General features: G+C 47.6%; 1 protein-coding gene across 1 annotated transcript in view; it reads right to left on the bottom strand.

Annotated features, from left to right (window-relative positions):
- Positions 1-24,976, bottom strand: part of LOC311223407 (uncharacterized protein) — a 39,320-nt gene extending 14,344 nt beyond the window's left edge. The window contains exons 1-9 of the mRNA XM_084308195.1: positions 24,193-24,976; positions 18,516-18,667; positions 16,447-16,538; positions 14,212-14,503; positions 10,607-10,781; positions 10,194-10,321; positions 8,048-8,341; positions 6,331-6,771; positions 562-4,476 (exon numbers count right to left, since the gene is read on the bottom strand). Coding sequence (XP_084164321.1) covers positions 562-4,476; positions 6,331-6,771; positions 8,048-8,341; positions 10,194-10,321; positions 10,607-10,781; positions 14,212-14,503; positions 16,447-16,538; positions 18,516-18,660 — 5,482 coding nt within the window. The 5' untranslated portion in view covers positions 18,661-18,667; positions 24,193-24,976. The remainder of the gene's footprint in view (positions 1-561; positions 4,477-6,330; positions 6,772-8,047; positions 8,342-10,193; positions 10,322-10,606; positions 10,782-14,211; positions 14,504-16,446; positions 16,539-18,515; positions 18,668-24,192) is intronic.
- Positions 24,977-26,428: the final 1,452 nt, after the last annotated feature.

The following is a 26,428-nucleotide window of genomic DNA, read 5'->3' as shown; positions in this document are numbered from 1 at the left end:
AATAATAGTTACTGTAGTGTATGTCCAGTTCGCTAAGCAGAACTATGCAATAACTATGTAACATTACACTGTAGTACACATAACAATAATGGTTGTTGTTACTTTGTAGCTAGCTATGTAATAGTTGTTATATAATAGTTGTTGTTTCTTTGTAGCTAACCGATGTTTATAATCTAGTGAATTAATTAATTTAGTGAATAGTAAATGGTGCATTTATATAGTGCTTTTATCCAAATCGCTTTACAATTTAGTTCCTCACATTTGACCCGTTCACTCACACATTCACACACCGACGGCGGAGGCAACCATGCAAGGTGCCGACCTGCTCATCGGGAGCAATTTAGGGGTTAAGTGTCTTGCTCAAGGACACTTCGACACGCTGCCCGGGAGGAGCGGGAATCGAACCGGGACCCTTCCGACTACTAGAGACGACCGCTCTACCTCCCGAGACACTGTCGCTCAGGAGGTAATCATTAATCGAGTGAATTAATTAATCTAATAACAATTAATCTAGTGTGAATGAATTACATGTGACCGTCAGTGAGCCGGGCGGTTTCTTACCCGTCAGTGAGCCCGGCGGTTCCACCAGGCTAGCTGCAGACAGTCCTGCTGGCTCCGTCTCCCCCGGGCTCTCCTCCAGGCCCAGGCCCTCCTCTGGGACGGCTGTAGCCTCCATCAGCTCCACCTGGCTGGGCGGAGAGGGCAACACCACAGGGGGCAGGTCTCCAGAGAGAACCCATGATGCAGACGATGCTCCGCTGTGTTCCACTGTTGCTATGGATACCTCTGTCATCGTGACATCATCACCAGGAGAGAATGTAACAACATGGGGCTCTTCTCCGCTGACGGACGACTCTGACCCAGAACCAGAACCAGAACCCGAACCTCCTGAACCGAAGGGGAGAAGACCAGACGGATGTCCACTGCCCTCCTGTCCAGAGGCCTCCTGCTCTCCCGTGGGTGGCCCTGTGACCTCTGTGAACCCTGACCCCACAAAGGTCACCCCTCGGAAGAGCCCTGAGCCACTCATGTCCCCGCTGGCTCCGCTGGGGCTTCCCTCTCCGCTGGCGCTCCCCTCTCCGCTCCCCTCTCCGCTGGCGCTCCCCTCTCCGCTCCCCTCTCTGCTGGCGCTCCCCTCTCCACTCCACTCTCTGCTGGCGCTCCCCTCTCCGCTCCCCTCTCCGCTCCCCTCTCTGCTGGCGCTCCCCTCTCCGCTCCCCTCTCCGCTGGCGCTCCCCTCTCCGCTCCCCTCTCTGCTGGCACTCCCCTCTCCGCTCCCCTCTCCGCTGGCGCTCCCCTCTCCGCTGGCGCTCCCCTCTCCGCTGTATTCCAGAGAGCCCCTCCCTAGCTCCATGGAGGCAGCGGTTGTCATGGGTACCTCTGTCACGGCGTCACCAGGAAAGAATGTCACACAGGGTTGTTCTTCTTCGCTGGTGGACGACTCTGACCCAGAACCGGAGGGGAGAAAAAACGAATGTCCGTTGCTCACCGGTCCAGAGGCCTCCTGCTCTCCTGTGGGTGGCCCTGTGGTCACCTCTGTGAACCCTGACCCCACAAAGGTCACCCCTGGGAAGAAGAACCGTGAGCCACTCATGTCCCCGCTGGCCGAACTGCTCAGGAGCCCAGACCCCGAGGAGGCGTCCCCTGAGCCGCTGCCCTGCAGGCCTCCTCCCAGCTCCTGCTGGCTGTGGCTGAGAGAAGACGACACCTCCACCAGCTTACCGTCTACCAGCAGGATCTGAACTTCTCCGCTGTCCGACTCCTCTCCTGACTGAGCACTGGAGGACGATGACCCAGATAACTGCTCCTGGCTGGAGCTCGAGGTGGACGATGACGACCCAGAGAACTGCTCCTGGCTGGAGCTCGAGATGGATGATGACGACCCAGAGAACTCCTCCTGGCTGGAGCTCGAGGTGGATGATGATGACCCAGATAACTGCTCCTGGCTGGAGCTCGAGGTGGACGATGACGACCCAGAGAACTGCTCCTGGCTGGAGCTCGAGATGGATGATGACGACCCAGAGAACTCCTCCTGGCTGGAGCTCGAGGTGGATGATGATGACCCAGAGAACTCCTCCTGGCTGGAGCTCGAGGTGGATGATGATGACCCAGAGAACTCCTCCTGGCTGGAGCTCGAGGTGGACGATGACGACCCAGAGAACTCCTCCTGGCTGGAGCTCGAGGTGGATGATGATGACCCAGAGAACTCCTCCTGGCTGGAGCTCGAGGTGGACGATGACGACCCAGAGAACTGCTCCTGGCTGGAGCTCGAGGTGGATGATGACGACCCAGAGAACTCCCCACTCTCACCTGAGGAGCTGGAGCTGCTCAAGTCCAGCCCAGAGGTCCCAGAGCCCAGCCCAGAGGTCCCAGAGCCCAGCCCAGAGGTCCCAGAGCCCAGCCCAGTGGTCCCAGAGCCCAGCCCAGAGGTCCCAGAGCCCAGCCCAGAGGTCCCAGAGCCCAGCCCAGTGGTCCCAGAGCCCAGCCCAGAGGTCCCAGAGCCCAGCCAAGAGGTCCCAGAGCCCAGCCCAGAGGTCCCAGAGCCCAGCCCAGTGGTCCCAGAGCCCAGCCCAGAGGTCCCAGAGCCCAGCCCAGAGTGGAAGTGGAGGATCCCAGTGCTTCCTTCTCCAGCCTCCTGGAGCCCGGAGGAGGAGCCCTCTACTGGCTGAACACTGCCACTGCCCGAGAACTCCACACTGAGCCCCTCCCCACTCTGCCCCCACCCAGACCCCCCACTGAGGCCCTCCCCACTACCACTACCAGAGTGAGACAGGTCCCCAGAGTGAGACAGGTCTCCAGGCAGGTCCCCAGAGTGAGACAAGTCCCCAGAGGAGTGAGACAGGTCCCCAGAGTGAGACAGGTCCCCAGAGTGAGTCAGGTCCCCAGAGTGAGACAGGTCCCCAGAGGAGTGAGACAGGTCCCCAGAGGAGTGAGACAGGTCCCCAGAGTGAGACAGGTCCCCAGAGTGAGACAGGTCCCCAGAGGAGTGAGACAGGTCCCCAGAGGAGTGAGACAGGTCCCCAGAGTGAGACAGGTCCCCAGAGTGAGACGGGTCCCCAGAGTGAGACAGGTCCCCAGAGTGAGACAGGTCCCCAGAGTGAGTCAGGTCCCCAGAGGAGTGAGACAGGTCCCCAGAGTGAGACAGGTCTCCAGAGTGAGTCAGGTCCCCAGAGTGAGACAGGTCCCCAGAGTGAGACAGGTCCCCAGAGTGAGACAGGTCCCCAGAGGAGTGAGACAGGTCTCCAGAGTGAGTCAGGTCCCCAGAGTGAGTCAGGTCCCCAGAGTGAGTCAGGTCCCCAGAGTGAGACAGGTCCCCAGAGTGAGACAGGTCCCCAGAGTGAGACAGGTCCCCAGAGTGAGACAGGTCCCCAGAGGAGTGAGACAGGTCCCCAGAGTGAGACAGGTCTCCAGAGTGAGTCAGGTCCCCAGAGGAGTGAGACAGGTCCCCAGAGGAGTGAGACAGGTCCCCAGAGGAGTGAGACAGGTCCCCAGAGTGAGACAGGTCCCCAGAGTGAGTCAGGTCCCCAGAGGAGTGAGACAGGTCCCCAGAGTGAGACAGGTCCCCAGAGTGAGACAGGTCTCCAGAGTGAGTCAGGTCCCCAGAGTGAGACAGGTCCCCAGAGGAGTGAGACAGGTCCCCAGAGGAGTGAGACAGGTCCCCAGAGTGAGTCAGGTCCCCAGAGGAGTGAGACAGGTCCCCAGAGGAGTGAGACAGGTCCCCAGAGGAGTGAGACAGGTCCCCAGAGGAGTGAGACAGGTCCCCAGAGTGAGACAGGTCCCCAGAGGAGTGAGACAGGTCCCCAGAGTGAGACAGGTCCCCAGAGTGAGACAGGTCCCCAGAGTGAGACAGGTCCCCAGAGGAGTGAGACAAGTCCCCAGAGGAGTGAGACAGGTCCCCAGAGTGAGACAGGTCTCCAGAGTGAGACAGGTCCCCAGAGTGAGACAGGTCCCCAGAGTGAGACAGGTCCCCAGAGTGAGACAGGTCCCCAGAGTGAGACAGGTCCCCAGAGTGAGACAGGTCCCCAGAGTGAGACAGGTCCCCAGAGTGAGACAGGTCTCCAGAGTGAGACAGTTCCCCAGAGGAGTGAGACAGGTCCCCAGAGTGAGACAGATCCCCAGAGTGAGACAGGTCCCCAGAGTGAGACAGGTCCCCAGAGGAGTGAGACAGGTCCCCAGAGGAGTGAGACAGGTCCCCAGAGTGAGACAGATCCCCAGAGTGAGACAGGTCCCCAGAGTGAGACAGGTCCCCAGAGGAGTGAGACAGGTCCCCAGAGGAGTGAGACAGGTCCCCAGAGTGAGACAGGTCCCCAGAGTGAGACAGGTCCCCAGAGGAGTGAGACAGGTCCCCAGAGGAGTGAGACAGGTCCCCAGAGTGAGACAGGTCCCCAGAGTGAGTCAGGTCTCCAGAGGTTCCACTAGCTCCAGACCCAGAACCTGAGGGCTCCACAGAGATGGGAGGGAGGATGGAAGGTCGGCCTGTGTAGAGGGTGAGAGAAGGAACAGGAGGGGTGCATTAGAGAAGTTTCAAGTTTCTTTATTAGTTGTCATACAAAAATACAGAATACTTTTATATGAAATGCTTTTTTCTGCTCATTAATTCTTTCTGTTCATTCTTGAGAATGTAGATGAAAGATTGTCTCAAACGGGGCGGCTAAGTGGCGCAGTGAGCAAGGCGCTCGACACTAACGCAGGAGATGCTGGGTTCGAGCCCAGCTCTCTGCGTTGCTTCCGGCTTGGCTGGTATGGTCGTTCATACTAATACACTTGGCAGTATTAGGGGGTGGGAAAGCCGGTGGGTGGGGATCGGACGTTGTGGACAGCGACTCCTACAGGTCGGTTGGTGCGCCTGTACAGCAGAAACAGGAAGCAACAAAAAAAAAGTAGATAAAAAAAGAAAGAAAGATTGTCTCAAACGGATATGGTCAAAAGTCAACGTTTTAAACCAAAACATCACTTATATATATATATGCAAATGAGACATTTGACTTGTGACTGAAAATGATAGATTCTGTTAAATAAACAGAATATTAACCTCTTGACGTTCCGACGGCCCACCTGCATTTGCCCTCATCTGTCACCGTCACGCTGTGTTATTGTCTATCAACAAACACATTGGTTGAAAAGCAAAAAATGGATTGACACCCTACTTGGCCTATTACGTGCTTAAAATTTCGGATTATAAGACCAAATAGCCAACGAGCGTCAGTTTCGGAAAAAGTGACCACCTCCGGTTTCGCTTCCCAGTGACCGGACCAGTCACCTCTGACGGTGAAAATGATTGACCGTTTTTGTAGCCAATGAAATTCTGGTAATTACGATATCTTACATGGGGGATATTTCCGAGGATATATGTTTTTTTTCTCTGGCGAAAGAAGAAGACTCTCTCCGGCGTCATGCCAATGGGCATTTTGGATAAACATACTGTGGCAGATATCATCCCCCGTCCCATGGCTACGTGGAGGAAGGGAGATACTACTGCCACGGGCAGAGGAGAGTCAATTAGGGAGCTGATTAGGACTGATGGAACACACCTGTGCACCACGTGATCACCCACATCCCACACACACACACACAGAGACACCCATAGCTCAAAGCCTGAGGAGAAAAAGGTTGAGTGGAGGTGAGGAAGGAGCAGAGAGCAGAGAGAGAGAGTGTGATACGGAGTTTGTGAGGTGAGAGGTAGTTGAAAGGAGAGGTGAAAGCGAGAAGGTGTTCGTGGTACTGGACCCTGGACTGGCTGAGATACCCCCTTGTGAAACTGACCCTGGACCGGACGACAAACCCTGAGTATTGAACATTCCCTTTTTGTACGAGAGCCTGATACATGTTTTGACCCTGGACTGTTATTCGACTACTCTATTGCCCATCGGACTTTGTGCTATTAATCGATAAATATATTTTATTTATTGAAATTGTGCTTGTGTGGAAATTGGATTTGTTTGTTTTTGGACCGTGTCGAGCCCTGAACACCACCAGGCTCGTCACATTTGCTGGAGGATGCGAGCAGCGTTCTTTGGGCAAAAACAAACACTTTAAAGAAAACACAAGAGCAATGGCAACACCAGTCAATGTCAAGGCATTGTTCCAAGAGTGGGCACGCTACAGCGAGACCCAGCTAATAGTTGAATCAGCAACGTCGTGAGGAAGCGATGCGTGAGACCCAGGCACGCCATGACACAATACTGAGGCTAGAAGCGCTCGATTCACTACTCCGCGCAGTGACCCACAGAGCTGAAAGGCAGACATGAACGTAACCCTAAATAAACAAGACACGAACGTGACCCTAAATAAACAAGACATGAACGTGACCCTAAATAAACAGACACTGACCTGTTGGAGACATGATGCAGCCTGTGTCATTTCCAGTGTTTGGCTCCTTGCCTAAGTCAGGCCGCCTGGCAGCTTGTAGCTTGTCTTCTGTGGGTGTCTGTGTGCTGCTGACCGGCAGGGCTGTGGGTGTCTGTGTGCTGCTGACCGGCAGGGCTGTGGGTGTCTGTGTGCTGCTGACCGGCAGGGCTGTGGGTGTCTGTGTGCTGCTGACCGGCAGGGCTGTGGGTGTCTGTGTGCTGCTGACCGGCAGGGCTGTGGGTGTCTGTGTGCTGCTGACCGGCAGGGCTGTGGGTGTGTGGGTCATCAGCTCCCCTGTGGCCTCACTCTCCGTGGTGCCCTTCCTGACCAGGACATCTGGGCTGCTTGTCACCATGGCAACGCTCAACACACCTCCCTCCGTGATGACAGACTCCATGCCGGAGGCTTCCTCCTCTGGGAACTCTGGGGAGTGACGTAGGATGAGGATTAGCGAGATCAAGTCTTGGGTTACGGCGACGTGACGGTGACGTGATATAGACATGCTGCTGTTACCACCCTTAAGCCCTTAGATCACTCTGCTCTTAGATATATTACTCGTGATACCTACAGTACCCATCATTGTACTCTCAAAAAGCTATTATTATTATTATAATCAGGCCTATTATTGATTTGATTTGATTTGATTTTTATTAGACATTTAAAAAAATACAAGATTCCAGAAAAACGTCAAGGATGCTACACAAAAAGACAAGACTTATTTCCATTGTGGTCCTTGGTCTCAGACAGACGAGCGATACAAAACATGACCATAAATAACAATTTGACAAACTACATACAGGAACATTTTAAATGCAGTACAAACGTAGCCACAGACAACAATGTATCAGACAACATTTTCATCCATTTTAAAATCTAGTTTTTGACAAGCCATGATTTGACTTTTTACTTTTTTCATTTTAGCTGTGAAGGTAGCACATTCCAATTTGTGGCTCCCCAGAATTTAAAAGAACATTTGCCCATATTTGTTTTGAACCTTGGAATACACAGGTTGGCAATGCTGGCTCTGGTGTTATGGGTATGCATGTCCCTGATCCACTGAAAATAATTTGTAAGATAAGAGGGGGCCCTATTGTTTACATTTACATTTAGTCATTTAGCTGACGCTTTTATCCAAAGCGACTTACAAGTTCTGTACAACAAGCCATCAGGAAGGGCACAACTCTATCAGCTGAGTAACCCTGTTCATCAAAGTGTTGAGTGCTACAGTGTAGGTTAGTTTATTAGGACAAGTGCATGACAGTACGGTTAGTAAGGGTTAGATTTTTTTTGAATTTTTTTTTTATTCAGATAATGGTTGAAGAAGTGCGTCTTTAGTCGACGGCGAAAGATTGGACGTGTTTCGGCTGTCCTAACTGGGGTGGGTAGTTCATTCCACCATTGTGGGGCAAGGACTGAGAATAGGCGACTTCTCTTTGATGACCCTCCCTGACCCTCCCTGTTATTGATATTATTATTGTTGTTGTTGTTGTTGTTGTTGTTGTTGTTGTTGTTGTTGTTGTTGTTGTTGGTATTATTATTGTTATTATTATGATCAGACCTATTATTTATTATTATCATCATTATTATTATTATTATTATTATTGTTATAATCATCATTATTATTATCATCAGTATTATTATTATTATTATTATTATTATCAACATCATCATTATTGTTATTATTATTATTGAGACCTACCAGTATAACAGAAGGCATCGTAGCGAGACTGGGCCAGAGGGTATCCTATCTGGTTCTGGTGCAGGTAGACCGTCCGGACCCCCAGCAGGCCTCCTCCACACTGCGGCCGGCGGGTGTTGATGGGGTAGCGGACGCTGCGGTCGGACAGCCAGCCGGCGCTGCAGACGTCCAGGCCGGCCTGCCAGGCCAGATACAGCTGCCCAGTGGCGGCCAACTGCGCCCCCTGCTGGGAGCACTGCAGCTCAGCCTCCATGTAGGAGAACTTCTCTGTGGAGCCAACGTGGAAAACTCTGCCTGCAGAGAGACAGATAAACATGTATAATTATTAAAACACTGCCTGCAGAGAGACAGATAAACATGTATAATTATTAACACATTCACTGCCAACGACGAGTATACTCGTTATTGGGCGCCAATCGTTGAACGCCAACGAGTATACTCGTTATTTGATCGTTATTTCTTTTATTCGATATTTCTATGCATTACAGGCACACGGACTCGGGGTTAACATGGGGAATCATCATGAGAATGTAAAAGTGCAATACCGGCCGCATCCCGCTAGACGGCGGCATCGAGCACCCTTTATACCCTTGCATCTTTCTCTGTGGGACGGCCACAGGTCTCCGGTTTCATGTTTCCTTGTCGGGCGAGGGCAGCCGTTCTGCCGGTTCCAGCGTCAAATATCTCCGATCCATATGTTGTGGTGGATTATGCCGTCGACCAAATGGACATTGGATATACCAGATGGCGATCAAACAATTGGAATATTATTTTTGGAATACTCCCGATCACAGGTAAGGACGATTTGACGTCAATTTTAGCTTGATGCTGCAATGCTTTCATACCGATCGGGCTGATAACCGTTTTTAGTGTTCAATGCGAATGCCGTTACTGACAATCAAATAATCAGAAACAACCCCCCCCCCCCCCCCTTTCATGCATTCATGATGGAACATAATAGCTATGATATAGATTTGATTTCGGGATAATAGCGTATACAGGCAAGAAATGGCAACGTCTATAGTGGAATCGACGTATAGTCACCAACGGCACACGTTGTGGAGTAAAATACACACATATATTGTGATAGAAGTGAAGTCATGGTTGGATCACAGCAGGATTGATACCATATAGCCCTTACCTTCACTAGGATGTACCCCAAAAAGAATATTCCAATTATCTGATCACGAGTCCCAGTATCCCAGTCCCAGTCGATCGTGTCGCCAACATAATCCGCCACACATCATGCACCGGGAGCATTTCACGCTTCTCAATCCGATCGGGACAACCGGTCCACTTGCGCGACAAATAAAAGCCCGACCGGATACTTTTGATCGACGCACAGGCCAAGATATAATGTTTCATAGGGTGCTCGATACTGCCACCTGGGTGGATGCGGCCGGTATTGCACTTTGGCATTCTCAGGATGATTCCCCATGTTAACCCCGAGTCTGTGTGTTGTAATTTATGGAAATATCGAACAAAAGAAATAACGATGAAAACCCGACTATACTCGGGTTTTCGGGAGTCCTGGCGCTCAACGCATGGCGAGATAACCCGACTATCATCAGGTCTGGCGCTGATTGAGTTAGGATTAGATAAAATATTCCTTTATTGATGCCTGGGGGGAATTCGGGCGTCATAGCAGCATGGGGGAGGGGAGGTACAGCCAGGTATGGGCAGGGTAATAGAAGAAAGACATAAATATAGGTAATAAAATAAAATCTGATTATTAATTAATTGTTAATTAACTAACTAATACAAATAATTTTCATTACAATTTTCCCCATGAATGCAAACTGAAATCAAGCTAAAGCTGCACTTTAACAGGCTCTTTTTAAACCAAGCTAAAGCTTTTTTGTATTTCCATCAGACTAGACACTTGGAACATTTAACTGACTAGACACGTTGAAACACTTATCTGACTAGACACTGGAACATTTAACTGACTAGACGCTTTGGAACATTTAACTGACGAGACGCTTTGGAAGATTTAACTACCACCAATGAAATGTCATTTTGAATCAATTATTTTTTGTAATCGATTTAATCAATTTGATTCAGTCAATGAATAGTGACACCCCTAAATACCTACATTACAACAATGAACAGACATTCCCATTGGTTTGTCTGTCTTTGTCAGTACCTGCCATCTTCTCAGCGAAACAGTAGACGTCATACGTCTCATTGACGTCTCTCACTCCGTAGGTTCGAACCCCGGGGAGCAGCTCTTTGTCACCATAGCAGTTCTCACGGGGGTCGTGGATCGGGTACCTGGCATTCACAGAAAACAAGATTTAATGATGGATGTAAAATAATACTGGAATGATCTAATCTCAGGAGGCCTCCTAATCCTTCTTTCCTTCCAAAAAGTGGCCAAAAAGTGTAAAACATAGAATGTAAGAAGCCAGTTAGTAACAGCCAGTGTCAACATTATTATATTATTGGCTTGTGTTTAAACCATAACAATAATAATAATACCTTTAGTTTATCTCCTGGAGGAACCATAGTAACAATACATATTATTAGCACTTAGAGAACATCACTAAGAAAACGTACCTAACGGTTTGGTCAGAGAGCCAGCCGGCGTCACACTGGTGGAAGCCATCATCATAGGCAGCTTGGAGCTGCTCGGGGGAAGCGATGATCGCTTTGTTCTGGACACAGGCTGCCTTGGCCTTCTCAAAGGTCAGGCTGTAGCGGGTGCTGATGGCCCGGTAATGGAACACAATACCTGGACACAAAGGCAGGACAGCTGTTAGAAAGAAGAACTTAACATTTTGACAAGTCACATTTTTCACAGTGACCAGTAGCGGTGGTTGATCAGACACACTCATAAAGTGTTTGGACTAAAACATTTACCAAAGACATTTACACTTAAGAAATTTGGTGATTGTTTTGTTGCTTGGATTTGTCTTTTGTATGCAAACCCCCAAGCTTTCATCGGTGCTAATGACATAAAATCCAACTGTTTTTCTCTTTCATGTGGTACCTGCCAAGGTTGCCCTTTGAGTCCCCAAACTCTCTTTGTCTTGGCAATTAAACCCCTTTAAATTCCGTTGATCTCCTCCCCCTTATTCTAAGGTATTCATCAAGAGGGCACATTGATTGATTGATGATTGATTTTTATTGTGGAGTAAAAGACAGCATCCAAGGGATAAAAACATGAGAAAGTGCAAGTACTTATTTCCATCATGGTCCCTGATTTTGGACATTGAACACTGTCTATCGATGCTGATGACATTTTCCTTTATGTTATGGATCTTGCAGCTTCTATTCCCACTAGTATCTTGATTCTAGATGCATTTCTGCTAATTTAGCTCCCCTAGTATCTCAAACCAAATCAGATTTTCAGAGATGGAATAATTTACCCTTGACCCCAACTGGCAGAATCAATACCGTATGTCATGGGGCTATCCCATGCCCTATAATGGTTGCCTGAGTCTTAATTAGTTTAGCCCTGGTCCCCACATGTGGTCATACTACCAAAGATTTAGCTTGGCATTTTTTGGCATTGTTTATTTTGTATGTAGGTACAGTACTGGTAAAACCCAGGCACAGAAGACAAACACCTTCTGTTAAATCATAACATGTGATGTGGATGTAAAGTGTTAACAAATACCCTGTTTGTCTGTGCTCCCACTTGGTTCCTTGTAGAATCTCTGGCTGCCCAACCAGAACTGAGAGAGGTCAAAAGCCTTTTCTGGAGGGGAGATTTGGAAGGAACCAAATGTGCTAGAGTACAGGGGGGGGGGGGGGTCATGATACGAAGGGAATATACCTATACAGTGCTCTGAACACTGTTTAGTGTTTTTGTGATGATAGCTCAGTATGTAGTGCTGTATCCATGTGGTACAGAGGTCTTTAAGCTGTGAAATAATGTCTGTAATATTTAATTGATTGTTGTGATGTTGGTTTGTCCCTGTAGGAGGAGCTTCCAGGATAAAGCCTGGGATAGAAGCTCCTCTCAGGGGAAGTAGAAGCAGGATTGGAAGAGAGACACAGCCGTGCTGGAGCTAGTTCCCATAGCCAAGGGCCTAGTTACTTGATATTTTGTTTGTATGAAACATTTTATAGTTTTGTATTTTTGCTCTTATTTTCAAATGGCATTTCTTTATTTGTAAATGCTACGTTATTGTAATTAGTTGTGCTGCAGCCTGTTTTTCCACTGGTGAACAAAAGAAAACAGAAGAATAAAAACCAACCACCGGGTGATGACAACCTGTCTCCGACTACGTTTTTCTACCGCTTGGCCACATGATCCTCTCACCGTAAAAAAATTACCATACTTTCAAAATGTCTCTACCTATTCCTTTTTTATTTTATTTTTTATCTTTCTCCCCCTCCTTTTTCCTCAGTTTTTCTCCCATCCCAATGTTAGTCGTTATGCCAATTCCCAATCCCTTTCCTGGTCGCTGCGCACTTACCCCCCACAGTCGGTCTGGGAGAGTGGAGGCTATCACGTGCTTCCTCCGACACACGTGTAGCCAATCAACCGCTTCTTTTCACCTGGCAGCGCGGACTCTCACTGAGAGGGTGTAACGTGTGGAAGGATCACACTACCCCCCTTAGATCCTTTCCTCGCTGAGCAGGCGCCCCGACCGAACTGTAGGAGTCGCTGTTTACAACGACCAGGACCCACCCACCAGCTTTCCCACCCTCTAACACTGCCAATTGTGTCAGTATGAACGACCAGCCAAGCTGGTAGCAATGCCGAGAGCTGGGCTCGAACCCAGCGTCTCCTGCATTGGTGGCGAGCGCCTTGCCCACTACACCACCTAGCCGCCCCGTGTCTCTACCTATTCCAAACAATCCCACTGTTTATTTTTTTTTATATATCCACTTTTTCTCCTCCTATTTTTCTCTGATTTTCCTCCCATCCCAATTTAGTCGTTATGCCAATTCCCCCCTCCCCTTCCTGGTCGTTGCGCGCATGTGCCCCCCACTGGTCGGTCTAGGGAGCCCTGAAGTCTATCACATGCTTCCTCTGAGACATAGGAGAAAGCCAGCAGCCTCTTTTCACCTGGCAGCGAGGACTCTCACTGGGGAAGTGTAACGCGTGGGAGGATCACACTACCTTACCCAGTTCCTTCCCTCGCTGTGCAGGCGCCCTGACCGACCTGTAGTCGCTGTTTACAACGACCAGAATACCACCCACCGGCTTCCCACCCGCTGACACTGCCAATTGTGTCAGTATGACGACCGGCCAAGCCGGAGGTAACGCTGACAGCCGGATTCGATACCAGTGTCTCTGCGGTGGTAGACAGACGCTTAGTCCGCTGCGCTACCCGGTCGCCCTCAATCCCACTGTTTTTGTCAACAACTAAAAAATGCAGTCTTTAAACTGGTTTCTATATTTATTTGGGCAGGTAAACATCAACAAATTAGTGGTACTGTTTTACAACAAGAATGCAAATTGGGTGTGGGCCTCGCTCTACCAAATGTTTTATACTGTTATTGGGCAACTAATAATCACAAAATTTGTTCTGGTATCACTCAGCTGATGATCCCTGGTGTGATGGTTGTGGTTGTTGTTTGTCTTATTATATGTTTATATAATAAAAATATATGTTTATATAATAAAAAATGTATCTGTATTACTATTTATTTGCTATTTTGTGTTCTATGCAGTAATTATCTTCCCTTATTACATGGCGTTTTAACATTCGCCGAAATGCTTGATTGTGATTGGTCAATAGCGCCTGACAGCGGTGAATAATTTTTCGATAACTGACCGCTGCCATGGGCAACGCGCAATAATCACCAGTGATTATTGCTTTTCGCAGCTGGAGCAATCAAGCCCACTGACACACACTGCATCAGTGCAATCAGACACACCTGCCGGCTGCTGGCGATAATAATAATCACTTTATTTGGGCTGACAGAGCCACAGAACAACTGCGATCTCGTCTTGTCGATGGTGTAAAATGAATTAGGTATATTGTTAGTAAGTTAGCCATGTAATAAGCGGGATAATGTATAGCTATACTCGGTCATTGTCGCAAAATAATTGACCTTCACTGACGTTTAACTGACGCGGCTCGGTATTCTAAACTCTGTGTCGGTCAATTATTTTGCGACAATGACCTCGTAGCTATACATTATCCCTTACTTCGTGTTCTCACACTAAGGTGAAATGTAGAACTACAGTTCCCAGAACGCACCTTGGACGTGGACGTGCACGGTGTCATGGCTGTCCTCGATGCCGTGCTGAACCTCACAGCGGAACACTCCGCTGTCATTGGACCGCAGCTCACTGATCTTGATGCTGGCGTCGGTGGGTGTGGCCGGGTAGCCCACCAGCTGCACCCGGTCCAGGAAGGACTGCTCCACTCTGACCCGCCCCCCCATAGCAACCAGCACCGTGAGCTCATGCTCTTCGGTAACATGACTCCACTTGATACGGTGGGAAAGTGGGGGGATGGTGGGGGCGCCGGGGTCAGGGACCGTGTGATCCTAGAGGTCATGATAATAACTATAATAATGATCATAATAATAACAATATTAACAATAATCAAGTCAAGTCAAGTCAAGAGATTTATTTGTCACGGCATACAAGTATACAATGCAAATAACATATAATAGAATCAACATTGTGCAATAAACAAGTAACATTGTGCAATAAACAAGTAACATGTTAGGGCATATCGGTATATGTACATAAGTTATTTACAGAGCATGGAGGACATACTAGGTCCTTTGGTAGTGTCTTTCTACATGCTAATTTATACAATCTCCGGTTATACTATACTATTTTTAAAGTGACCTTTCCTTAGTGGCCATAAGTGTGGGCGTGTGCAGCATGAGTGTGTGCTTGCTCATGTTAAAGTGGCTGCTAGTGTGTGTGTTGTGTGTGTGCTCATGTGTGCTTGTGTGTGGAGAGTTCAGTGTTCAGGGCTCTGATGGCCTGGGGGAAGATGATAATAATAATAATAATAATAATAATAACTAGACAATTCCGTGCGGGGGAAATTGTGAAAGTGTGGGTGAATCCTGTGCACCGCCGGCCAACGGGAGAGGGTCTCTCGCGAGTCTCTATGACAAACAAAAAAAACGTATTAAAAAACTTTTCAGAGCTAAAATTTTAAAGTTTAAATTAAAAAAACGTATTAAAAGAAATTTCAGAGTTTTTAAAAAATGTCTGACTTTTCCGTGTTTTTTACATTTTTCGGACTTTTCCGAGTTTAAAAAAATGTTCTGACTTTTCCGAGTTTTTTAAAAATTTCGGACTTTTCAGAGTTTTAAATTTTTTTCTGGACTAAGGGGGTGTGGCCTAAGGGGCGTGGTCTAATGATCTCTAATGATCGGGGGAGTGGTCAACATCGACCAATGAAAGAGGATATCCCTACCGAGTACAATGGGTCAACATAGACCCATGAAAGAGCACATCCCTACTGAGTACAATGACACAACCCGCAAGACAGAGGGCGCTGTCAAGCAATTCAGTACTGCTACACAGAGGGGCGATTAAGGGTTAACTCCATGAGAGGTCATTGGCAGGTCAGCTGTACCCTTGAGCCATGAGCCACACACCTGTTAGGCTGATGCAATCACGAATGACTATGCACTTTCACTTTGAATGTATTTCAATGAGGGCAGACGCATGACTGCATTGTCACGATGATTAAAAGCAAACGATAAGAGATGAAGCGTTGTGACTTTCAGATGAGCACTTGAAGGAGTATGTGAAGGGTTGTGTGCGATATTGTGGCATTCCGTCGACAATTGTGGCCTTGGTGGCGATCGGAACACAAGGGGGGAAAAGCTCAAAAATCATTGTATTCTTAGAGTGCGAACACATTGGTGTTTATGGGGAGGAGAACCTTCAAACAAATCAGTTGAGATAGAAATGTCCAATTCCATTTATTTTTCTTTTGTGAGCGAGCCGACAGCCGTGTCATCGTTTTGATGTGTTGTTTTTTTATCTACGTCCAAAATTGAGATCAGTGTCGCAATTTACCCAAGGTAGTGGAACATTTTTTATTTCAGCTGCCCCACTCTAATTTGCAATGCATTCCCAATGGGACCTACATTTTCCCGTTTAAAGTCGATTTGTAGCCAAACGGTGTGATGAAACTTTCCGAAAAGCAATAGCGCTGTGACTTGGAGCAAGCCGGTCGTTTTGATACCTTTCACGTGTATGGGGCGCAAACGCTCTGGCAGGAATTGTGTTTGCAAAATCGGCGGAATAAAGAAGAATAAAAATAGTATAGATTACTATAGTGTGGGTGGCAACCTGGCTTCGCCAGGTCACCCACACTAATAATAACAATAATAATAATGAGAATCATCATCATCATCATCATCATCATATTCCTATATTATCATCCTAGATTATTAAAGGAATAACAGAGACATTTTAAAACCGACTGATATTGTCCTTTAGCGGTCAGTCATACCTGGAAGTAGCATGGCAGTAGCAGGGTGTCTCCCAGCAGGGGGCGCTGTGGCTGCTCCAGAGGGATACTGACACTCAAAACGTCCTCTGGGTCTGGAGAGGAGAAGCAGGAATACAGTGTTAAGACCCCTTGCCTGCGATCAGATCTAACCCTAACCCTGGAGAGAAGTAGCAGGTTATGGCCTGAGATCAGATCCCACCAGGACTTTCTCTCCTGTGTCTCCCTCTCAGCCCAAATTCTGACCTTCATTAAATCAGAATGACCTAGAATCATTAACTCTTACTGTGTCTGGAACCCCCACAGTACAGTCTCTACAGTACAGAGGTTCAGTAACTTAACTTTATGATGGTTTAGTAGCAGTACAGTCTCTACAATACGGAGGTTCAGTATCTTAACTTCATGATGGTTTAGTAGCAGTACAGTCTCTACAGTACAGAGGTTCAGTAACTTTATGATGGTTTAGTAGCAGTACAGTCTCTTCAGTACAAAGGTTCAGTATCTTAACTTTATGATGGTATGTCACTGTGTGTAGTACAGGCTCTATATCAAATCAAATCAAATGTACTTGTATAGCCCGAGATCAAATGGAATAGCCCCCATGGGCTGTACAAGTCGTCTTGTACAAGTCAAGAAGAAACATCACAATAGATAATAATTTTTTTTTTAAATCATAAAATCCAAATATGCAACACTCCCAGACTTTCCCCAATGAAGATAAGGAACGACTCACTAAAAACCCAGCAATAGGAAAAAAGCACCACATGCGGCGTGGAGGAGAGACACCTCAGATGGGCCCTTCTAAGGGGGATCCCCCAACAGGATGTCGTGATAATAATATAGTGTTGCAATGGATGATAGATGGATGGAGAATATAACAGGCGAATAATTGGAATGAATGTATATATACATGTAACGAAGCACATATACATACATACATAGTATCTAAGGTACATACCATTTTTTTTTTATTAAAATAAATAGAGCTAAGAACAAAAGAAAACATAGGAAAATTGAGGGCAATGTAGAGTGGATTGTGTATAGACCTGTTTCTTGTTTATAAACATACCGCGGTCGAGCCAATCAGCAATACCAACTGAGTCACGTGGCTAAGTCACCTCGGACCTGCGCCAGCTGCTGCGCCAAAAAAAAGTACAACGGGGCTCTATGGAGAAACCATGGCACTCCCCTGACTAAAAGTATAATGGAGCTCTATGGAGAAACCATGGCACTCCCCTGACAAAGTATGGAGAAACCATGACACTCCCCTGACTAAAAGTTGTTTCAAATGAAAACGTCTGGATGTCATTTAGCCAAAATCAGCACATGGCTGTGAGTGCGAGTCTTTCACCTTTTACACGTCTAGCTTTGGCATGGATTGATTGTTTAGGTCGCTAGCATGGCTAACAAATGCAAATATATTGTAGTCTGCCCCGTTGTTCTGACCAGGATTACGTTCCTTTTTGCCGCCTTGAAGCGTGCCCACACCTGACGTGGACGAAACAGGTCTATAGTGGGGTGACTGTGTCATGTGACTCACCCAGTGAGGCGTGTAGAATGGGGTGACTGTGTCATGTGACTCACCCAGTGAGGCGTGTAGAGTGGGGTGACTGTGTCATGTGACTCACCCAGTGAGGCGTGTAGAGTGGGGTGACTGTGTCATGTGACTCACCCAGTGAGGCGTGTAGAGTGGGGTGACTGTGTCATGTGACTCACCCAGTGAGGCGTGTAGAGTGGGGTGACTGTGTCATGTGACTCACCCAGTGAGGCGTGTAGAGTGGGGTGACTGTGTCATGTGACTCACCCAGTGAGGCGTGTAGAGTGGGGTGACTGTGTCATGTGACTCACCCAGTGAGGCGTGTATAGTGGGGTGACTGTCTGTGTCATGTGACTCACCCAGGAAGGCGTGTATAGTGGGGTGACTGTGTCATGTGACTCACCCAGTGAGGCGTGTATAGTGGGGTGACTGTGTCATGTGACTCACCCAGGAAGGCGTGTATAGTGGGGTGACTGTGTCATGTGACTCACCCAGGAAGGCGTGTATAGTGGGGTGACTGTGTCATGTGACTCACCCAGGAAGGCGTGGTCATGTGACTCACCCAGGAAGGCGTGGTCATGTGACTCACCCAGGGAGGAGTGGTCCTCCTCACACATGTAGTCAGACAGAGCAGAGCTCATCTGAAGCCACAGACACACCCAGACGATCCTCCGGCTCATCGTTTGTCTGAAAACAGAGGGACATCAGTTACTGTACATCAAGCGAACGGCGGACCGACCAAGTCAGATAAACCACGTGGGGAAAGTCAGGGAAATATTCTCGATACACGAGTCGTGACGTGACGTTATAGCTCAGTCAAGGGAAATATATCATTTAAATGCATTTTAAATGGTGTAATAGGTACATGGACTGCATTCATGTAACACTTGTATCCAAAGCGCTTTACAATTTATGCCTCACATTCACCCATTCGCTCACACACCCTCATCAGGAGTATGTTGTAGGGGTTAAGTGTCTCGCTCAAGGACACTTTGACACGCTGCCCGGGAGGAGCCAGAATCAAACCAGGAACCTTCCGAATACCAGACGACCGATCTACCTCCACTGTCACCCCCATACTGTAGTGCTACCTAGCAGGGTGTCTGGGTACTGTAGTGTAGTGCTACCTAGCAGGGTGTCTGGGTACTGTAGTGTAGTCCTACCTAGCATGGTGTCTGGGTACTGTAGTGTAGTCCTACCTAGCAGGGTGTCTGGGTACTGTAGTGTAGTCCTACCTAGCATGGTGTCTGGGTACTGTAGTGTAGTGCTACTTAGCATGGTGTCTGGGTACTGTAGTGTAGTCCTACCTAGCATGGTGTCTGGGTACTGTAGTGTAGTCCTACCTAGCATGGTGTCTGGGTACTGTAGTGTAGTCCTACCTAGCAGGGTGTCTGGGTACTGTAGTGTAGTGCTACCTAGCAGGGTGTCTGGGTACTGTAGTGTAGTGCTACCTAGCAGGGTGTCTGGGTACTGTAGTGTAGTGCTACCTAGCAGGGTGTCTGGGTACTGTAGTGTAGTGCTACCTAGCAGGGTGTCTGGGTACTGTAGTGTAGTGCTACCTAGCATGGTGTCTGGGTACTGTAGTGTAGTCCTACCTAGCATGGTGTCTGGGTACTGTAGTGTAGTCCTACCTAGCAGGGTGTCTGGGTACTGTAGTGTAGTCCTACCTAGCATGGTGTCTGGGTACTGTAGTGTAGTCCTACCTAGCATGGTGTCTGGGTACTGTAGTGTAGTGCTACCTAGCATGGTGTCTGGGTACTGTAGTGTAGTCCTACCTAGCATGGTGTCTGGGTACTGTAGTGTAGTCCTACCTAGCATGGTGTCTGGGTACTGTAGTGTAGTCCTACCTAGCAGGGTGTCTGGGTACTGTAGTGTAGTGCTACCTAGCATGGTGTCTGGGTACTGTAGTGTAGTCCTACCTAGCAGGGTGTCTGGGTACTGTAGTGTAGTGCTACCTAGCATGGTGTCTGGGTACTGTAGTGTAGTCCTACCTAGCAGGGTGTCTGGGTACTGTAGTGTAGTGCTACCTAGCAGGGTGTCTGGGTACTGTAGTGTAGTGCTACCTAGCATGGTGTCTGGGTACTGTAGTGTAGTCCTACCTAGCATGGTGTCTGGGTACTGTAGTGTAGTGCTACCTAGCAGGGTGTCTGGGTACTGTAGTGCTACCTAGCAGGGTGTCTGGGTACTGTAGTGTAGTGCTACCTAGCAGGGTGTCTGGGTACTGTACTGTAGTGTAGTGCTACCTAGCAGGGTGTCTGGGTACTGTACTGTAGTGCTACCTAGCAGGGTGTCTGGGTACTGTAGTGTAGTGCTACCTAGCAGGGTGTCTGGGTACTGTAGTGCTACCTAGCAGGGTGTCTGGTTACTGTAGTGCTACCTAGCAGGGTGTATGGGTACTGTAGTGCTACCTAGCAGGGTGTCTGGTTACTGTAGTGCTACCTAGCAGGGTGTATGGGTACTGTAGTGCTACCTAGCAGGGTGTCTGGGTACTGTAGTGCTACCTAGCAGGGTGTCTGGGTACTGTAGTGCTACCTAGCAGGGTGTCTGGGTACTGTAGTGTAGTGCTACTTAGCATGGTGTCTGGGTACTGTAGTGCTACCTAGCAGGGTGTCTGGGTACTGTAGTGCTACCTAGCAGGGTGTCTGGGTACTGTAGTGTAGTGCTACTTAGCAGGGTGTCTGGGTACTGTAGTGTAGTGCTACTTAGCATGGTGTCTGGGTACTGTAGTGTAGTGCTACCTAGCAGGGTGTCTGGGTACTGTAGTGTAGTGCTACCTAGCAGGGTGTCTGGGTACTGTAGTGTAGTGCTACCTAGCAGGGTGTCTGGGTACTGTAGTGTAGTGCTACCTAGCAGGGTGTCTGGGTACTGTAGTGTAGTGCTACTTAGCATGGTGTCTGGGTACTGTAGTTCTACCCAGCAGAGAGAGAAGGGTTAAAGGCTGAATATGTGCTTTGGGGCTAAAGTGTTGTTTTGGAGCTGCTGAGTGAGCAGTCGGCTCCACACTGTGTCCATTCAGCCTGTGTGTGTGTGTGTGTGTGTGTGTGTGTGTGTGTGTGTGTGTGTGTGTGTGTGTGTGTGTGTGTGTGTGTGTGTGTGTGTGTGTGTGTGTGTGTGTGTGTGTGTGTGTGTGTGTGTGTGTGTGTGTGTGTGTGTGTGTGTGTGTGTGTGTGTGTGTGTGTGTGTGTGTGTGTGTGTGTGTGTGTGTGTGTGTGTGTGTGTGTGTGTGTGTGTGTGTGTGTGTGTGTGTGTGTGTGTGTGTGTGTGTGTGTGTGTGTGTGTGTGTGTGTGTGTGTGTGTGTGTGTGTGTGTGTGTGTGTGTGTGTGTGTGTGTGTGTGTGTGTGTGTGTGTGTGTGTGTGTGTGTGTGTGTGTGTGTGTGTGTGTGTGTGTGTGTGTGTGTGTGTGTGTGTGTGTGTGTGTGTTGTGCGTGTGTTGTGCGTGGTGTGTCTGTTCTCTGCTCTCTGTTCTCTGCTCTCTGTTCTGTTCTCTGCTCTCTGCTCTCTGTTCTCTGTTCTCTGTTCAGTCAGGTTCTAAAGACAATAGAGATACTCACTGTATGCCAGACAGGCCACAGCATGGCTAAACCCTGGCTAGTGGAGATGAGGCCACAGCACGGCTAAACCCTGGCTAGTGGAGACGAGGCCACAGCACGGCTAAACCCTGGCTAGTGGAGACGAGGCCACAGCACGGCTAAACCCTGGCTAGTGGAGACGAGGCCACAGCACGGCTAAACCCTGGCTAGTGGAGACGAGGCCACAGCATGGCTAAACCCTGGCTAGTGGAGACGAGGCCACAGCACGGCTAAACCCTGGCTAGTGGAGACAAGGCCACAGCACGGCTAAACCCTGGCTAGTGGAGACAAGGCCACAGCACGGCTAAACCCTGGCTAGTGGAGACGAGGCCACAGCACGGCTAAACCCTGGCTAGTGGAGACGAGGCCACAGCACGGCTAAACCCTGGCTAGTGGAGACGAGGCCACACAGCACGGCTAAACCCTGGCTAGTGGAGACGAGGCCACACAGCACGGCTAAACCCTGGCTAGTGGAGACGAGGCCACACAGCACGGCTAAACCCTGGCTAGTGGAGACAAGGCCAGAGCACGGCTAAACCCTGGTTAGTGGAGAAAAGGCCACAGCACGGCTAAACCCTGGCTAGTGGAGACAAGGCCACAGCACGGCTAAACCCTGGCTAGTGGAGACGAGGCCACAGCACGGCTAAACCCTGGCTAGTGGAGACGAGGCCACACAGCACGGCTAAACCCTGGCTAGTGGAGACAAAGCATTTGTGTCATGCTCTACCCATTGAGCTACACAGAGAAAGTGACACAACCCTTTTCACAAAAATTAAACAGAAGCTACAGTAACTTTCAATTTCCAAATACACTCACATTCAGACTCTTCTCTCCTTTAGAAGAGAGCCACACAGGAGGAGAGGAAACCTCAGGTCACATGGTCTTGATGCTACGTCCACACAGCCTTACATCACACATACAGGAGGAGAGGAGACCTGACACCCTAACCCTAACCCTTACATCACATGGTCTTAATGCTACGTCACACACATCACACATACAGTTACTGTGGTGGGAAACAGACGTTCCTATAGATCACTATTGTATCCTGTATAAAAACTGTTGGTTAGGATGATGACATGGTTTGATTTATTTATTTATTAAATTTTTTTATCCACTTTTTCTCCCCATTTTCTATTTTTCTCCCATCCGAATTTCGTATATCCAATTCTTCCCTCCCCTGTCTTGAACGTTGCTAGACTATGCCTCCCACTGGTCGGCTGTAGTGAGGATAGAAGCCTTGCATCACGTGTCCCCTCCGGTACACGAGGAGGCAGCCTGTCGCATCTTTTCACCGCAGCAGCTCAAACTCTCAGTGGCGAGGAGTAACGCGTGGGAGGCTCACGCTGCCCCCGCTACTTCCTGCTTCCGCCGCACCGGCGTCACCAAAGCGGCCTGTAGGAGTCGCTGTCCACAACGTCCAATCCCCACCCACCGGCTTTCCCACCCTCTAACACTTGCCAATTGTGTTAGTATGAACGACCGGCCAGCCGGTAGCAACGCCGAGGGCTGGGCTCGAACCCAGCGTCTCCTGCGCTAGAGGCGAGCGCATTGCCCACTGCGCCAATCAGCCGCCCGAAATGTTTGTTTTGTTAGTGCATCAAGTTATGTTTAGATTACATTTGATTAGATTAGATTACAATACATTAGATTAGATTACATTAGATTACATTAGATTAGATTAGCCTAGACTAGACTAGACTACAGTAGATTACATTACATTACATTACATTAAAATGTATTGTCATTATACAGCACAAGTACAGTACAACGAAAAGAGGTTTGGCATCCAACCAGCGTGCACATGTAACAGTAATGTGCAATAGTAATATACAGTGTACAGGTGATTAAACTGGGTATACAATATATTAATATATAAAAACAGGTATAAAGACACTATGGTAATAAATCATACTGGCCAGCAGTGTAACTAGGAAGAGTAGGTAAGGGATATAAGATATAGATATAGTATCTACAGATATGTAAAAAGGATTATATGCAGATATGTACAGACAGGTAGGTAGGTATAAATACTGCATCAGTACATTTTAACACCAGATTAATACTCTTGATACTTTATTTAATGTCAGCTACTTTAACACCAGATTAATACTCTTGATACTTTATTTAATGTCAGCTACTTTAACACCAGATTAATACTCTTGATACTTTATTTAATGTCAGCTACTTTAACACCAGATTAATACTCTTGATACTTTATTTAATGTCAGCTACTTTAACACCAGATTAATACTCTTGAGACTTCAGAGCATTTGTTTTCAGAAAGTAAAGCATGAATCTAATGTCTAGTGTGGTATATCCATGTCTCATATTAGTTGGGTACAGTTGTGAGTGCAAACCCTCCAGTTTCTCAGTATTCCAGACATTAAACAAAAAAGTTACCAGGCTACATGCCATCCTCTGTTCTACTGTCATCCAGTCACTTTCAAGTAGGTATAAGATATCTTTACTTTTACTCACGTATGGTAGCACTTTATACTTTATCCACCACTGGTCATCCAATAAATAAATAATAATATATAATAATATAATAAACACAACAACACCGCAGGGCAGAAACAAAGACTGAAACAAAGACAGACCATAACGTTAGGAAGGTTAAAGCGTAAAGTTTCTCCCACCTGTTTCAGAGCCTCTGTTCCTCTGGGTTCTCTCTCTTTCAGAACCTGTGTTTCTGTTCCTCTGTTCTCTCTCCTTCAGAACCTTCTGTTCCTCTGTTCTCTCTCCTTCAGAACCTGTGTTTGGGTTCCTCTGGGTTCTCTCTCCTTCAGAACCTGTTCATCTGTTCTCTCTCCTCCAGAACCTTCTGTTCCTCTGGGTTCTCTCTCCTTCAGAACCTGTTCCTCTGTTCTCTCTCCTTCAGAACCTTCTGTTCCTCTGTTCTCTCTCCTTCAGAACCTGTGTTTCTGTTCCTCTGTTCTCTCTCCTTCAGAGCCTCTGTTTCTCTGTTCCCTCTCCTCCAGAACCTTCTGTTCCTCTGTTCTCTCTCCTCCAGAACCTTCTGTTCCTCTGTTCTCTCTCCTTCAGAACCTTCTGTTCCTCTGTTCTCTCTCCTTCAGAACCTTCTGTTCCTCTGTTCTCTCTCCTCCAGAACCTTCTGTTCCTCTGTTCTCTCTCCTTCAGAACCTGTGTTTCTGTTCTCTCTCCTTCAGAGCCTCTGTTCCTCTGTTCTCTCTCCTCCAGAACCTTCTGTTCCTCTGTTCTCTCTCCTTCAGAACCTTCTGTTCCTCTGTTCTCTCTCCTTCAGAACCTTCTGTTCTCTCTCCTCCAGAACCTTCTGTTCCTCTGTTCTCTCTCCTTCAGAACCTTCTGTTTCTGTGAGTCTGGGTTCTGGACCCGTGAGCAACAGTCTCTCACTTCTGTTTTCTTCTGGTAACGTGTTTAAATCCCAGGCAGCCTGTTCACTCCTCCTCACAGCTCAACTGGAAGTATTTTAGTAGGAGAGAGCGTTTAGCTGGCTGTCAGAGGGGTGGGGGGGGGGGTGCTGGCTGTCAGACCCTCCTGAGGGGTGGGGGGGGGGGGACACTGGGGACTCCTGGCTGGTCCAGAGAGGAGGGCTGTAATGTTACTGAAACAGGGCAGAGGGGGACGTGTATGTGTGTGACCCCCCTGTGACCCCACTGTACTGTTCAAATACAAGAGTAGAGCAGCAGGCCATACTGCTCAGTAAAGAAAACACCTTAAATAGGATAACAATAAATATTCTGTTAATAAAGATATAGAAAGATATTATTCTTCATATTCAACTATAGACGGATATATAACATAATAGCACTGTATTAGTATGGAATATGCCCTGTGTGGAAAAACGGAGACTCGTGTTTCAGCTCTTTTTCAACTCCGTCTTCGTGAGACGTTTCCTGAATTGCAGCCGGAACATCATCGTCAACATGACTGGCTTCTAAAAGACCTCGTTTGTAATCCAGAAATAAACATACTGGGTGGCTCCAAAAATCTCTAGGTGATTCACTGAGTTCCAGATACAAGGACTAACACTAGACAACAATGCTGTCATTCTCTAGTTGACTGACTGAGCTCTAGATACAAGAACTAACACTAGACAACATGCTGTCATTCTCTAGTTGACTGACTGAGCTCTAGATACAATAGTAGTGCTGTCAATAGATACAAAATAATTAACTAATTAATCTCACAATTTTCTGTAATTAATCTAGATTAATCTAGATTAAAGATAGCATTTTTCTACTTAAGACCGAAGCTTGTAACAGATATTTACTTGAGTAAAATCATGGAATTAATGTAAAATCAACACAAAGAAAGTATATTTAGATTCAAATACTATTTTAACTTTCAAACTTTCTTTGAATACAGTTTCTCTCCTGTGAAATACAAATGTTCAACAAAACCATCAACATTGACTCAGCTAGACCTCTTTCTTATATCCACGGCGCTAACAGAAATAAAAACAACCCAGGCCTATGTTAAAGTGCAGATTGGCTTAGAGGACGATAATGTCTTGTATGAACTACCAGCAATATAAATCATATTAACAACAAAAATGTGTTCCATCTTCATGCCAGATGATTTTCAAAAAGGTGCATGAGTCGATGCAAAAAAAAAAACAAGCAAATATACTGCTGAAAGTTCCGAACGTTGAAGATTTTTCACTCCATAGATTAATCTAGATTAATTTATTTTAAATAATGCTTTAAATAATTTAAATTAATCTCCAAAGTTAAAGCATTAACTTTGACAGCCCTACTAAATATATTTTCTGTGGCTGTTAAAAGGCTTGTTTACATGTGAAAGCAATCTGCGCTCTGATTGGGTAAAGAAAGTTCCAGAAAGCGTGTTTTCCCATCAACAGATCAAACTGTTCCAGGATGGATGGGAGTT

Source organism: Notolepis coatsorum (genome assembly GCF_963971535.1).
Source record: "Notolepis coatsorum genome assembly, chromosome: 2".
Classification (NCBI taxonomy): Eukaryota; Metazoa; Chordata; class Actinopteri; order Aulopiformes; family Paralepididae; genus Notolepis; species Notolepis coatsorum.
The sequence above is the reverse complement of the archived record's forward strand: the minus strand, read 5'-3'. Positions and strand labels throughout refer to the sequence as shown.